The sequence below is a fragment of the Nuphar pumila genome, chromosome 10 (genome assembly GCF_984573655.1).
Source record: "Nuphar pumila chromosome 10, dmNupPumi1.hap1.1, whole genome shotgun sequence".
Classification (NCBI taxonomy): Eukaryota; Viridiplantae; Streptophyta; class Magnoliopsida; order Nymphaeales; family Nymphaeaceae; genus Nuphar; species Nuphar pumila.
In genome coordinates this window covers 94,427,844-94,442,454 of record NC_143258.1, presented here as the reverse complement: position 1 = coordinate 94,442,454, position 14,611 = coordinate 94,427,844, and the positions used below count along the sequence as shown (strand labels likewise).

The 14,611-nt window shown below is 38.8% G+C and overlaps 1 protein-coding gene across 3 annotated transcripts; it reads right to left on the bottom strand.

Moving 5' to 3' along the window:
• Positions 1-734: 734 nt before the first annotated feature.
• On the bottom strand, positions 735-12,545 carry LOC149827421 (AP-3 complex subunit delta-like). 3 transcript variants are annotated; one of them, XM_090019351.1, is made up of 2 exons: positions 10,878-12,517; positions 735-871 (listed from the first exon to the last, which is right to left on the bottom strand). In XM_090019351.1, exons 1-2 carry the CDS (start codon positions 12,384-12,386, stop codon positions 866-868), a joined length of 1,515 nt encoding a protein of 504 aa, XP_089875477.1. In that variant the 5' UTR covers positions 12,387-12,517; the 3' UTR covers positions 735-865. The 3 variants fall into 3 exon arrangements, with proteins under 3 accessions (XP_089875477.1, XP_089875476.1, XP_089875475.1); XM_090019350.1 differs by lacking the exon at positions 735-871 and adding an exon at positions 1,980-2,068; XM_090019349.1 differs by lacking the exon at positions 735-871 and having other exon boundaries at positions 9,346-12,545.
• Between the last annotated feature and the right edge of the window lie 2,066 nt (positions 12,546-14,611).

Genomic DNA, 14,611 nt, shown 5'->3' with positions numbered 1-14,611 from the left:
CAAACTCATCAGCAATCATGCAGAAATTTAGTATATGTTCATTCTAATCTTCGATCACTTTCGTAAACCAATGAAGAATATAGGTACTAATTGCTCTCTTAGTTATTTGACTATTTCTTAATTTCTTCATTTAAATATACAAGTATTTAATATTTTCAAATTGGGTTTGTAATGCAAACAAGAATCATCCAAATTTTGGAAAGTAAACCTAGAAGAGTGTGACTTAGAGAGAGAGCATGATTTCAATATTACAAACATTAACCTATTTGAGCCTACTCTTCCTTTTTATGATGAATTTGATGATGAAGCAGAAAATTATTAGGATCATTACCCCATCGTCATATACATTATGTAAGATATTTTTGGTATGTAATTATACATTGTTTGTTTCTTTTATTAGTATACTGTATAATTTATTTTTTTTTTGCTTTACTTGTTTAATTATTTTCATAATATATTTAGATTGATTTAATTGTACTGTTAGTTTTTATGATGAAGAATAGAATTGTAGATTGTTAATTTAATTTATTGCATGCATGATGAATCGATGATATAATAATTATTTTTTATTTCATTAGTGTTACTGTTAATTGTTAAAAATTATATATATATATATATACCCTCCCGCACCTCCGCACCCAAGTTTTTTTAAAGTGCCGCATCACCGCCCCGCACCTATATGACATAGGAAAAGAGCATACTAACATGCAAGAAAGCAATAGGTGTTGACCAGTCGACAGCTCTCTTAGCATTACCTCATATCGGAATCTTGGATTAGAGGATCAAATTGGCTCTTGAGAACAGCTTGATAGGGCATATAAGTGTCTACAACTGGCTCTTCAAGTCCGTCACTAAATCCCAAACCTCAATGCTAGATAGGCGATGGAAAAGACCAAGTTAGATTGTGGTATTGGCAAAGGATATTTCTAGCGGAGCAATGAAATGAATAGAGATTGAAAAGAACACTAATGCAAAAGCAAAAGAAGAAGCCAATCAGAATAAATAAAGATGAGCAATATGTAGAAGAGGATGATTCTTATTATGACAGTTTTGCATCAGAAGATGATGATGATGATTGATATTTAAGACTTCATGATTACTTTCCCTTCTTTAAATAGTTTTGAAATATTACATGCATTCTTGAACATTTGCACCTTCTTGTAATCATAGTCTTAACATTATAATTTTTTTATACTTCATAACTCTTCTTATTTGTATTATAGATTATGATAACTATTATTTTATAACGTGATGGCAACGATTCTTTATTTCATTCTTAATTTATCATTTTATTAAGTATTTTAGACAGCTTGTCTTCCGAGAGAGGCTCAATATGATGATGACATTATCCAACCCAAATGAAAACCCTTAAGTTGGAGGATAATAATCAAAGTGGCATCAACAACAATGAGGTATAACTATCAATAATTCATGGTATTTTTTCTCTACTTATAATTCAGGATCATTAGTTGACACCTAGGCTTTAGGGGCTTGGCACCAAGGCAGCACCTAGCGTTTTTGACTAGTTAGACCACTATAGATGACCCCGATTCCCCCCACCAAGGATTGGACATAAATTATTCATAATTGATTACACTTTATCGTTCCTTTACTCAATAGCAAGGATCTCCCTCCTGCCCTTCTCTCTACTAGGTTTAGGATTCCAAATAACATACCTTAGCACAGAATTTATAACCTGTGCTATTCAAAGGTATGTTCTGGCTTTTTCTTCCAGGAAATGGCCAAACTCCAACCTGTCATGGACAGGCAAACTTGGACTGGCTCCAATTCATTTTGTCCATTGCTTTGTACTCTGTCATCTTCTCGAATAAATTTTACTTTCCCTCGGAAAAAATCAATAAATAACATACCTTGCAACATGAAAAATAAGATTAACAATGTACACTAGTTTTTCAACACCACTGTTTCTAGCCCTTAATGCAATAACAGTGCAGTCCATCCATTGACTGATTAAGCAAACTATCAGAATTTAAGGATGAACACCTCAACCTCTCACAGACACGTCCTCTTCACTTGATTGAGAACACAAATATTTGAAGCCACAGTACTGCAAACAAATCAATTGAATTCTAATATTGCACATCAGGTTAAAGTTTAACCATAAATCAAATCAATCATTTTTGCATGGCATGTATATGATCAAATTATAAAAGAAAGTGTTACTGCTCAGAAATAACCTTATATAGGTTCCTATGGGATTGGAGTTGGCAATCATACAACAGCTATGAAATTCTTTTCCAAATTTTTAAGGCTAAAATCCGGCTTAAGAAGTTGGTTAAAACTCTTGATGTTGATACAAGTATGCAACGGGGAAAGATGTGTAGGACAAACTACCCAAATAACTAGCTTGAACTGCCACGCGTAGATTTTGAACTGTTTGATGTAGTCATATGTCTCTCTGTACGTCGACAACTGCCCATTTTCTATAGATGATTAAATGTTGGATGAACTCATATGTAGAAGACTTTGTTTTCCCTTTTCTTCTGAATGCAAATATAGAAGACTTGTTATGTTGATTCTATTAGAAGAGATACGTGCCATAGTATTTTATCAATAGAAAGCACACAAAGGAAAAGAAGAAAACTAAACTTCATTAATTTTCATGAATGAGAGTATGCCAACTTTTATGTGTCGACCTCTCTAAAGGGATACAAAGGAAAAGTAACATAAAGAGCTATTTTACAAGTTTACCCCTTACCTATGAGACTATATACAAAAGAATAAAGACTAAGTAAATACTAAATTACATATATGTTTCAACACTCCCTTTCAAACTTGGAATGATGGAATGAAATCATTCCAAGTTTGAAAAGGAAAGTACCGAAATGCGCAAGAGCCAAGCTTTTCATAAACACATCTGCAATCTGACTCTTCGAGCTCACATGATTCAAAGCAATGATTCCATCTCCATAAGCCCTTCTTATATAATGGTAATCTATTTCAATGTGTTTGGTCTGCTTATGAAATTCTAGATTCCTTGCAATATGGATAGCACTCATGTTGTCAAAATACAACTGAGTTTTGTCTGCACTAGAAATTTCTCACTCAATAGCCATCGTATCCAAACTATCTCAGTTGTGACTTGAGTCATTGCTCTGTATTCTTCTTCTACAGTAGATAAAGCAACTCTATGTTATTTCTTGCTTTTCCATGAGATTAAGGAACTTCCCAAAAAAACACAAAAACCTTTAGTGAAAAGCCTATCTCGGGTAGAACCTCCAAAATGAGCATCACAAAAGCCCGTAGATCTGTGTCAAAAGAAGATGAGAAGAGCATGCCATAGTGCATTGTCTCTTGCATACCTGATAATCCTAAGTACAACAGCTAAGTGAACTGACCTGGGAGCACTCATAAATTGACTTACCACATGGACTGCATAGGTAATGTCTGGTTTGGATATAGTCAAATATATAAGGCTTCCTACTAATTGCATGTAAATGACTGGATCTTTTAGCTCAACACCATCAGAGACTTGCATCTTCAAATTTGTTTCCATAGGAGAGGTAACTCTTTTAAAGTCATCTACCAATCTTGCCCTCACCACTAAGTCTGTGGCATACCTATGCGAAGACAAATATAGGCCCCTTTTAGAGGATGTTATCCCAACCTAAGAAAATACTTCAAACACCCCCAAGTTTTTCATCTCAAACATGCTAACCAACTTTTTTTGTCTCCACTTTTTCCGTATCATCTCCCCAAGAATATCATGTCATCTACATAAAGAAGCAGTATACATTTTCCAAGCACCGAAGAAGATACAAATAAAGCATGGTCATGATGACTCTGCTCAAAACCAAGTGATTTTACCGTTGAACTAAATTTTTCAAACCATGCCCAAGGAGCTTGTTTTAATCCATATAATGTTTTGCGAAGTCGACAAACCCTACCCTCTGGATCTGAGTATCCTTGATGTAGTTTCATATATACTTCTTCTTTCAGGTCCTCATTCAAGAAAGCATTCTTGGCATCTAATTGCCACAGATTCCATTGTCGAATTGCAGCCACAACAAGTAACATACGAATAGTTGTCATGTGTGCAACTAGAGCAAAAGGTTTCGGCAAAATCAATTCCAAACCGCTAACTATAACCCTTAGCTACTAACCTTGCCTTGTATCTCTCAATTGACGCATTTGCCTTAGTTTTTATCTTATAAACCCATTTGCTTCCAACATCTTTTTTTTTTGGAGGTTTTAACAACTCCCATGCCTGCATTTTGTCCAGAGCATGGTTGCCAGTTGAGGAAGCGGGAGCGGGAAGCGATATGGGAAGCGGGAGCGGGAAGCGAGGCACTTTCAAAATTTTAGGAAGCGGGAAGCGTGGGACCACTTAGGAGAGAATCGGAAATCGTTTCAAAAGCGACCTAGGAAGCGAACCGGAAGCGACCTAGGAAGCGAGGGGAAAGCGAAAAAAAATTAAAAATAAAAAATACAAAAAATTGAAAAAAATGGGGGAAGTGAGGGGGAAGTGTGCTTCCCATTAAAGGGAAACATGCTTCCCTTTTAAAAATGGCGCTTCCCCGCGTGTTTCAGAAGCGCGACGTTTTGCGCTTCCCCACTTACCTAGGCACTTTCGGTAACTCTGGTTCAGAGCATCTATCTCGTCAGCCATAGTTCTTTGTTACTTTTCTTTGCTCACTGCCTCTGCATAAGACTCAGGCTCAATATAAGAATAGATTAATAGCAAAAATACACGATGTTGATGAGAGAAAGACTTGTAGGATACAAAACGAGGAGGCACTGAAGCTCTAACACATCTACGTACCTAAGGGAGATTAAAAAAAAAAGATGATGATTCAGATAGAAACTCTAACCTTTAGTGATCAGATTAAGCTTACCAGGGAATATGATCGGAATTGGCCTCTTCTCCTTTCTGTGATTGCTACTTTACTTGATCTAAAAATGGGATTTCAATCAAATTTTCTTATCTTCTTGAGTAGGACTGCCCAAACTTACCATCTTTTGACTGAATTTGCTCCCCTTGAACCTCTACTCTCTCATTCACAGTTTCCTTTTCATCAAACAGAACCAAAAAGGACAAGTCAGACTCATTCTTAGACTCTTCTTCATGTTGGCTGAAATATAACACATTTTCATGGAAGACAACATGGCGAGATATCCATACCCACTTTCCAATAAGATCATAGCAATTGTAACCTTTCTGTCCATTTGCAAAACCAAGGAAACAACATTTGACAGTTTTAAGGGACAACTTGTCTTTATACCTGTCAGGTAACAAAACAAATGATATACAACCAAATACTCTCATCATATCATAAGTTGGAGCTCGTTTATACAACTTCTGAAATAGAGATATACCCTTAAGCACACTTGAGGGCATACGATTTATCTGATCGATACTTAGCTGAACTGCAACTGACCATAACATATTGGGCACTTGGTCTCTAAACAAAAGAGTTTTTGTTGTTTCAAAGATATGTTTGTTCTTTCTCTCGGACACTCCATTTTGTTCAGGAGTGTATGGACAAAACCTTTGGTGAACTAAACCTTTCTCCTGTAGAAACTTTTTAAATACACTACTGATATGTTCACCTCCAGAGTCAGTACGAAAGGTCTTCATCTTAACTACAAATTGATTTTCAATCATAACACAAAAGTCTTTAAAGATTTCAAGGAGCTCACTTCTATTTTTTATAAAAATATATTCAAGTAAATCTTGTGCAATCATTCATGAAGGTAACAAAATATGATGACCCTCCTTCAGACAAAATAGGAGAAGGTTCTCATGCATCAGAATACACTAAATCAAAAGGATTGTCTGATCCTTTGCTACTATATATGAATGGCAAGGCATGACCCTTTGCCAACCTACAACTCTCACAGTCTTTGACATGATTTGTTATAACTAACTTTGACACACCAAAACTCCCTGAACACACTAACCTTTGCAACCTAGAACTGAAAATATGACCCAATCTCTGGTGACACAAAACAGATTCGTCTATGACAGAAGCTCCCAATGTGATCCCATGTTGCTTTTGCTCACCCCTATCAAAAGAAGAAAAGGTAACATTACAATTAAGTTTGGCAATTTGACCAACGGAAACAAGATTCATATCAAGAGACGGAACATGATAAACTTGAGACAGATTAATTTTACTACCATGATAAGACTCAAAAGTAACATAACCTATTTTAGATACAGACATACAAGAACCATTTGCAGTGCGAAAAACATCACTACAAGGTTGACAGTTGGTCAACATAGACTCATGAGAGGTCATATGACAAGAAGCTCCTAAGTCTATTAACCAACCATATGAACAAGCTGAGATACTTGAAAAAGCAGTATCAGAGGAAGAACTAGAAGTAGCAGAGGAAGGATATACAACGGATTGAGCAAGAAGAAGTAGTTGTTGAATATGTTGCTGCATCTTTTCAAGCAGTTGGAGCTGACCACCACCTGATAATTCTAATCCTTTTGAGGCTGATAGCCCCACAAACTTAGTACCAATGTCAGAATAATCCTCTTTAGCCTGAATACCTTCACTATTTGACGATGCTGCAAGCACGCCACCCTTCCTTTTCCCCATATCTCACTCAAACCACCAACTACATAATATAGTGTTGTATAATGAAGCAATAGCAGTGAACCAATATCCAAAGCAGTGTGTACAACAATACACACAGACTTCACCAAGAGTCTCCACACTATCTCCAATATGTACCAAAGACGTCACACAATCAAAAAATTAACTAAGACTGCATGATATGATGACCAAACACTTCTAACACCAATCCGCTGCAATAACAACTCAACTAAAGCAGTCAAAACAAGATGTAGCAGCAATAACATTGTTACCGCCACTAATAGGAATGCCAAAAACACAATAAAACTCCTCCAACATGCACGATATGATGGCCAAACACTTCTAACAACAATCTGCTGCAATAATAACTCAACTTCAGCAGTCAAAACAAGATGTAACAGCAAAAACACTGTTACTGCCACCAATAGGAATGCCAAAAACACAATACAACTCCAAATCACCACATTAGCCCACCAAACCACTTCTAACAGGCTTTCAGGGTGAAAACGACCTGATTACATCCTTTTTGAGTGGTACAAAACCATTAATCTGGTCACAAAGAACCAAAATCACGGCAACCCTGTTACCGCTACAAAAAGAGACACCCAAATAAAACTCCAAATCACAATATTAGCCCATCAAACTACTTCTAACAGCCTTCTAGGGTGAAAACGACCTGATTACACCCCTTTTAAGAGATCCAAATCCATCAGTAAGGTCAAAACAACCCAAAATCTCAAATGTGGACACTGTTTGCCGTGAAACTCAGAAAATATTAAAAAAAATCATAGAAAATCAGATATAAATCTGATCACCACGACGATTTTTTATTCTATGTTCTAAAATCATCCTCTAACAAAACCCTAACTCAAATCAAGCAGACTGCAACACTTACCTAGATGTGCTGATGCCAGCACGTCGAGATTTGTGCCCACATGAACAGTGCTAACAATCCCAGAATGAAGTTCCTGATACTCTCCTTCCAATCCCAGATGACCTCTTCTTAGAGCACAGGCTCTGATACCATATTAGAAGAGATACATGCCACAGTATTTCATCAATAGAAAGCACACGAAGGGAGAGAAGAAAACTAAACTTCATTAATTTTCGTGAATGAGAGTATTCCCACTTTTATGGGTCGACCTCTCTAAAGGGCTACAAAGGAAAAGTAACATAAAGAGCTATTTTACAAGTTTACCCCTTACCTATGAGACTATATACAAAAGAATAAAGACTAAGTAAATACTAAATTACATATATGTTTCAACAGATTCCATGTCGTTTTGGTTACAAGCAATGTATATTCAATCCAATCTCGCTATTCCTGTCAATTTGTCATATCCCATTACTTAACTACATGTGATCACTTCTGGGAAAAAAAAAACTGCATGTGACGAGGTCCTTAAAATGACCACCATATCTACTATTATTATTTTTAAAAAATTTCAATTACAATTATTTTTCCTTTTACTTATTCTAGTGCTATGTTTTTTAGTTGTTGCTTTTACTTTAATGTTTATGTTGTCACATACAAGCAATGTATATTCAATCCGATATCGCTATTCCTATCAATTAGTCATATCCCATTACTCCATTAGTTAACTACAAGTGATCACTTCTCAGAAAAAAAAACACTACATCTGACAAGGTCCTTAAAATGGCCAGCATTGCTACTATTATTATTCTTTTAATTTTTTAATTACTCTTAATTTTTCAATTACTACTATTTTTCATTTTACTTATTCTAGTGCTATATTTTTTAGCTGTTTTTACTTTAATGTTTATGTTGTCACAATATTTTCTGGATACAGTTGCTGCATATATTCCTTAACCAGTTAATTGAGTTTTTGAATTAACATCTTCCAACAATAAGATTTTTCATATTAACCACACAACATTCGATAGTGAAAATTTGACTAAATCAACTACATATTGATCAATCTTGTGCAGGAAAAGGAAATTCTTACATGAAAAGACCTACACAATTGCAAGCCAAAGGACCTGCATGACATGTTTCTTGATAATTATTGACTCAAGACACATGATGGCAACAGAACAAAGTCATCGAGACCCAAGCCACTTGTAATGTCATAAAATGCATGTTGAAAAAGTAAATAGGATTGAAAACAGGAGAGGATCATCATGTGAGGAATTGAAGCAAATTTTGTACCCAAGGAGAGCTACAGTTTCCCATCACAGATATAAAACTCGGAAAATACAAGTCGCGCAGGATTTGGATACTGATTATTTAGAAAATGTACCACTGTAAGAAACCCAAACTCCAATACACCATACAACTTTTGAAGAAGGGAAGTGCCCCCAATCAATGAAGCTAATAAGAAGAAACATCCATAGGGAATAAATGGTACTGTCAGGACCCAAACTCAACAAAAGATGGGATATGCAGAAATGTGTTATGTGTGAGCACATGTATGTAAATAACATGTGTCAGCGTAATTAACATATGTAACGTGTGAATGTATGTATTTTCAGCATGGAGATTACAACATCATTCACGCCTTAAGGCCCACATACACGTCCTGCTTTTAAGCAGAGGTAATCAACCTACAAAACTGAATCAATACATTCTTCCACTCTGGTTTTCATTCAACAAAATCATTGATGAAATATACAGCAGTTCAGGTCATTCTAAGTATACAAATGATTCCTGGCCTGATCATGGCATATGTCAGACCATAAGCAAGCTCTGAAGATCAAATCTGATATAGTCAAAATCTTCATATGAGGAAAAACACAATTCTTAGGAACACAAAAACGCTCAAAAAAAGAATATACAAAGAAATACTCAGAAGAGAACTAACGTACATAAATTTGTTGATGCTACAAGAGAAAATCAGGAATAACTGTTGTATTCGGGTCTACAGATATAGGACTTTTTGAACTTTGCTGGTTCTTATGCTTTGTGCGATGATGATCACTCTTACTTGAGTGCCTTTGACTTTCTTTTTCTTTCTTCTCATACCCTGAAGAATCCTTTTGCCAGTTTTTATCACGGCTACGATGCTTGTTCCTTTTCAGACTTGAATCCCCATCTCCATGTTTTTCTCCAAAACCAGATCTTTCTTTTTCTGGTAAATTAGTCTCACCAATAGATCCTGAACTTCTTTTTCCCATTTTAATAGACAAGTCATCCAAGAGATTACTTGATTCTGCTTTCTTATTCAATTGATGCAATGATGATGAAGATTTGTTTCCTGCCTCTAGAAGGACATCCTGAACTGGGGCTGAAAGAAGCTGACCTTTCATGTCCTGTACCGATCTCAAATCAGGTACCCTTACTTCATCTCCATCCAACTTTACAACCACAGGCCGTGGTTTCGGGCGGTTTCTCTTCTTGGGTATCAATGACTGCTCCGTAAGCTTTGCAAGATCCATAGTGGCATCGGCAGGATCATCAAGTGATTGACTAACATTAGCAGGTGGGTAATCATTGGAGTCAGCTGCCTCTTTTTCATTAGGAAGGTAGTACATCGAATGCCGCTTCTTGTGTTCAGAAAGCAGAGAAGTGGATTCATTTGTTTGCTTCTTATCTTCATTCTTTTGTAAATTAAATAGAGGAACATCCCACTCCCTATTTCCTCGGCTTTCAACTGTGAAAGTGCCAGATAGAGAAACATCATCCCCCAAAATATTGTCCAGATCAGCAAGATTTTCCTTAAGAACAAGTCCGATAGGCACTTGAACCCTCTCTTGGGCATAGGCAGAGACAGGGCCAAGTTCCTCCGAAAAGATCCCATACATCAGCTCAATGATCTCAATAACTCTGGGGGATTGCTTCTTCTGCATAAATTGAGCATCATCACAGACGCTTTCCTCTACCAGAAATCCAGGAACCTCTTCCAGTGAATTAATCAATCCAAGTACATTCCTTGCTCTCTCTTGAACATCAACATGGTCGATATCCATCAATGGACTCACAGATGCTTTAATTAGATTTAAAAGGTACACTACAGAATCATATGAGTATATATCCCCCTCTATTGAAGCTACTGAAGAGACTTGTTTTCCACCACCTTGTTTTATGGGATAGTTAGCTTCTAATGGATTTTCTGAATTTGATGTTTCAGGCACTAATTTATCAGAATTTTCTGTACCCATTTCCCTCTTAACGTCTATAGGTTCCCCATACAAGTTTAGTGCAGCAAATTTATCTAAATTCTTTGTTTCCACGGAAATTTTACCACCATCACAATAATCTAGCAGATTAATGGATTCAGGCGGCATGACATACGAATACAAACAAAAAACTAAAATTTTGAACACTGACTGAACATAAACAGCTCTTACCCCAGCCGGCAAAAGATTTGTACGTGGCTGCAACAATGATTCCACCAATTCAATCGGGTTCCTTGAGAGGTCCACATATTCCCCTGCAATCCAAGCAGCCGCACACAAAATCCTATCCAGCAGAGGGTTACCGAGGAAAGCAGGGTCGATCAAAAGGTCGCGACAAACCCTAACAAGCTCAACTCTAGCATCCTTGACCCTGAGGGCAATATCTATCAATTGCTGTTCAATCTCTCTCCCATGACCGCAATGTGGGCTCCTCGATATCTCGCCAAGAAGAGAAACATACCAATCGAAATCCACAACCAATTCATAAAGATTCCGACTACAAGTAGAAAGGATTGATCCAAATATCTCGTTACAGAACTCAGGGTCCGATTTGAATGCGTAATTCACCAAAACCCGTGAAATCTCAACCACATTGTCCTCAGACACCATCCCCATCACGAGCGTTAGCGCCAACCTCCTTATGGAGGGATCCCCATGATTCAACGACTCCACCACGGCGTCCTTGTTCTCCAAAACCGCCGACAAACGCTTGGGCATCAAAATCAGAAGCGCCTGCAACCCGAGATAGTTCAGATTCGGGTCTTCATCGGCCAGCATCTCCCGAATCTTCCCAACAGCCGAAACAACCGCGCTCTCGTGCTCGGAGAAGCTCGAGACCAGCGCCCTAACGCACTCGAACATGAGCGACTTCGCGCCAGTCCTGGCCATGATCTCGCATATCGGCCCGACCACCTTGTTCCCCAGCCTCCTCTCCAGCGGCGCGAGGGCTGCGAAGATCTTCACCACCTTGATCAGCACCCAATTGTTCTTCGAATCGACGAGAACCCTATAAAACTCGGGCGCCAGCGGAAGATACGACCGCGGATCCTTCGCCGCCAATTCGCAGAAAACCCCGACCGCCGAGGAGACCACCTGCCCGTCCGACGCATCCAGGCACTCCACCAACCTCTTGAAGCAAATCCGGACGGAGTCGGGATACCTGTCGAAGATCCTGACGAGGGCGGCGATGGCCTTCTTCTTGACGTAGGGCTTGGTGGAGCCCAAGAGGGTGAAGATCTCCGGGGTGAGATCGCGGGCGAGGTCGGGGGTGGCGGCGACGGAGAGGAATTGGAGGGCGAAGGCGGCATCGAGGTCGGACTTTCCGGCGAGATCCTTGCGGAGGAGGTTGGTGATGAGGAGGAGGACCTCGGTGGAGTCGGAGAAGGCGAGGGAGGCGGCAAGGTATCCGACGCGGCGGTGGGCGAATCGAGGGAAGCTCATGGCCTCGACGACGTGGAAGTCGGCGCAGGAGGCGTCGACGCCGAGGAGGGAGCGGGCGTAGGCGAGCTTCTCCACGGCCGCGGCCTTGGTGTCGTGATCGGTGGAGCGGGCCTCGCGGCGAGCCTCGTCGAGGCACTTTGCCAGGAAGAGGGGCTCACCCAGCGGGTGGGCGCGCAGACCCTTGATCATGTCCTCCAGGGTGCGCTGGAACAGCGACTCCATGATCGACGACGCTGCCATCAGAGAAAAGCAGCCTTTCTCATGTGGGTTGGGGGAAATCAAGGTTTAGGGTTTGTGGAATGGAGGTTGGGGGAGGGGGAATTAGGATTAGGGTTTGCAGAGGAGGAGGAGGAGATCACTGGCCTCCATGGTTTCAAGCCTCTGGATGGCTGCTGCCTGCTGCTCTTGATGGGAAGGGGAAGGGAAAGGGAAAAGAGAAAGAGGCGTGCCGCGTGTGTGAGTCCCGCTTTGGGGTGACAATGAGTCGGGTTTGACCTGGACCCGACCCGTACCATACCTTATAGTTATAGGGTCAGGTGATAAACAAAAAGATCCTATTAGAATCTTGGTCGGACCCGAAGGCTCCGATTAATATATGGAGCTGTGTATGGTTTGTGGCATTTCATATCAGACTCGAGCCTGACCCGAGTTCCGACTAAGATCAGCAATTTTTCAATGTAAAAAAGATAAAAAAAAGATTATTTTACTGGGTATGATTTGGGTCTGGATCATAAAATCCTTATATCAACTATGGTTTCTCTTATGTTGACTCCGATTAAACCCGAGTCCAGACCCAGTACCATCATCTCAAATCAGGTCTGGGTTTGGTTCCACCTAGGTTAGAACCAAACTCCACCCATTGACACCCTTAGTCTCACTACAACCAAGGCAAAAAACTGGCGAGGACGGTGGGGATGCTTTGCAGTTCTGGATCACAGTATCAGCCAGGAAATATATGGGGATATTTTGATTGATTTAGTGCCTTTTAACCTTTGAGAAAATGTTGATACATACAATAAAAGTATAAAATAGGTAGCATCCAAATTTAAATAAAAATATTCATAATATATGAAAAATCTATGAAAGATGTTTTTAATGTGTTAATGTCACAATAAAAACGTGATATTTTAAATATCATGTTATTATGATATTTGTGACTATGGTTATTTCAAATTATGGAAATCCTTCACCTCCTTTTGACTTTTTTTGAGGTTGTTGAATTTTTGGAATGTTGGTTTACTAAGCAACGAAATAGTGATGGGAGTATAGTGAAACTTGGTGAGCAAGAAATACAGGTGGATGACTGTTTCAAATATTTGGGATCTATCATTCAAAGGCATGAAGAAATTAATGGAGATGTAAATCATAGGATAAAGGTTGGGTGGATGAAATGAAAAAGTGCAACTGGAGTGTTTTGCGATCGTAAAATGTCATTGAAGTTGAAGGAAAAGTTTTATAGGATGACAATTAGGCCCGCTTTACTATATGATACGGAATGTTGGGCTATCAAGAGACATCATATTTAAAAAATGAGTGTAGCTGAGATATGTATGCTTAGATGGATGTATGAAAATACAATAAAAGATAAGATTCAAAACAAAAAGATACGTAAGAAAGTAGGCGTTGCATTCATTGAAAATAAGATGAGAGAATCATTTACGGTGGTTTGGACATATTCGACGAAGGCCTAATGATGCTCCACTTAGAAGGATGAAGAAATGAAAAAATATATTAGTTAAAAGAGGTCGGGGTAGGCCTAAGAAGACTTGGATGGAGATAGGAAAGGATATGAATGCTTTGAACCTCACCGAGGACCTGGCATTGGATAGAAATGATTGGACGAGAAGGATTCATGTGGAAGACCCAAAATGATTTTCTTTTTTGGTTCATATCGCTGACCCCAATTGTTTGTGGATGAAAGTGTATTTGTTGTTGTTGTAGATGCTCAAGAGCTGAAATTCCATAGTTTGGATTGTTTTATAGGATTGGCAATTGGATTCTCATTCCCCTACTTGTATTCAGTTATGGGAATTGGTATCTAATTTTAATTTTAATTTTTTGTATTTTACACGTTATCTGAGAGTGATGTTTAACTCTGCCACATAGCAGACTCGTGACACTGGTGACCCTAATTCTATAGTTTTGGGTCCAAACTGTAAGCCTACTGATCCGGTTTTCAAAATACATCCCTTTATGGATGCAGAGCCTAGTCATGGTGAGTGTCTCAGGCCGACAAAGGGGTTAGAAAAGTGAGCATTTACTAATATCACCACCACCACCACCTCTGTTTACTATTATCACCACCTCCACCATCAGGATCCAAATAAATTCGAGTGTGTAATTCTAATCCAATCCTTTTATTCAAACATGAGTTATCCATATTGGATGTTTTAAGTCAGTACCCTGATCCACTTGCAACCTTAACTTGAACCTCTATGACAAATATCAAGAACATTATGAAAATA

Excerpts from the sequence above, each read along its gene's own strand:
- LOC149827421 (XM_090019349.1), bottom strand. The coding sequence starts at position 12,386 with ATGGCAGCGTCGTCGATCATGGAGTCGCTGTTCCAGCGCACCCTGGAG.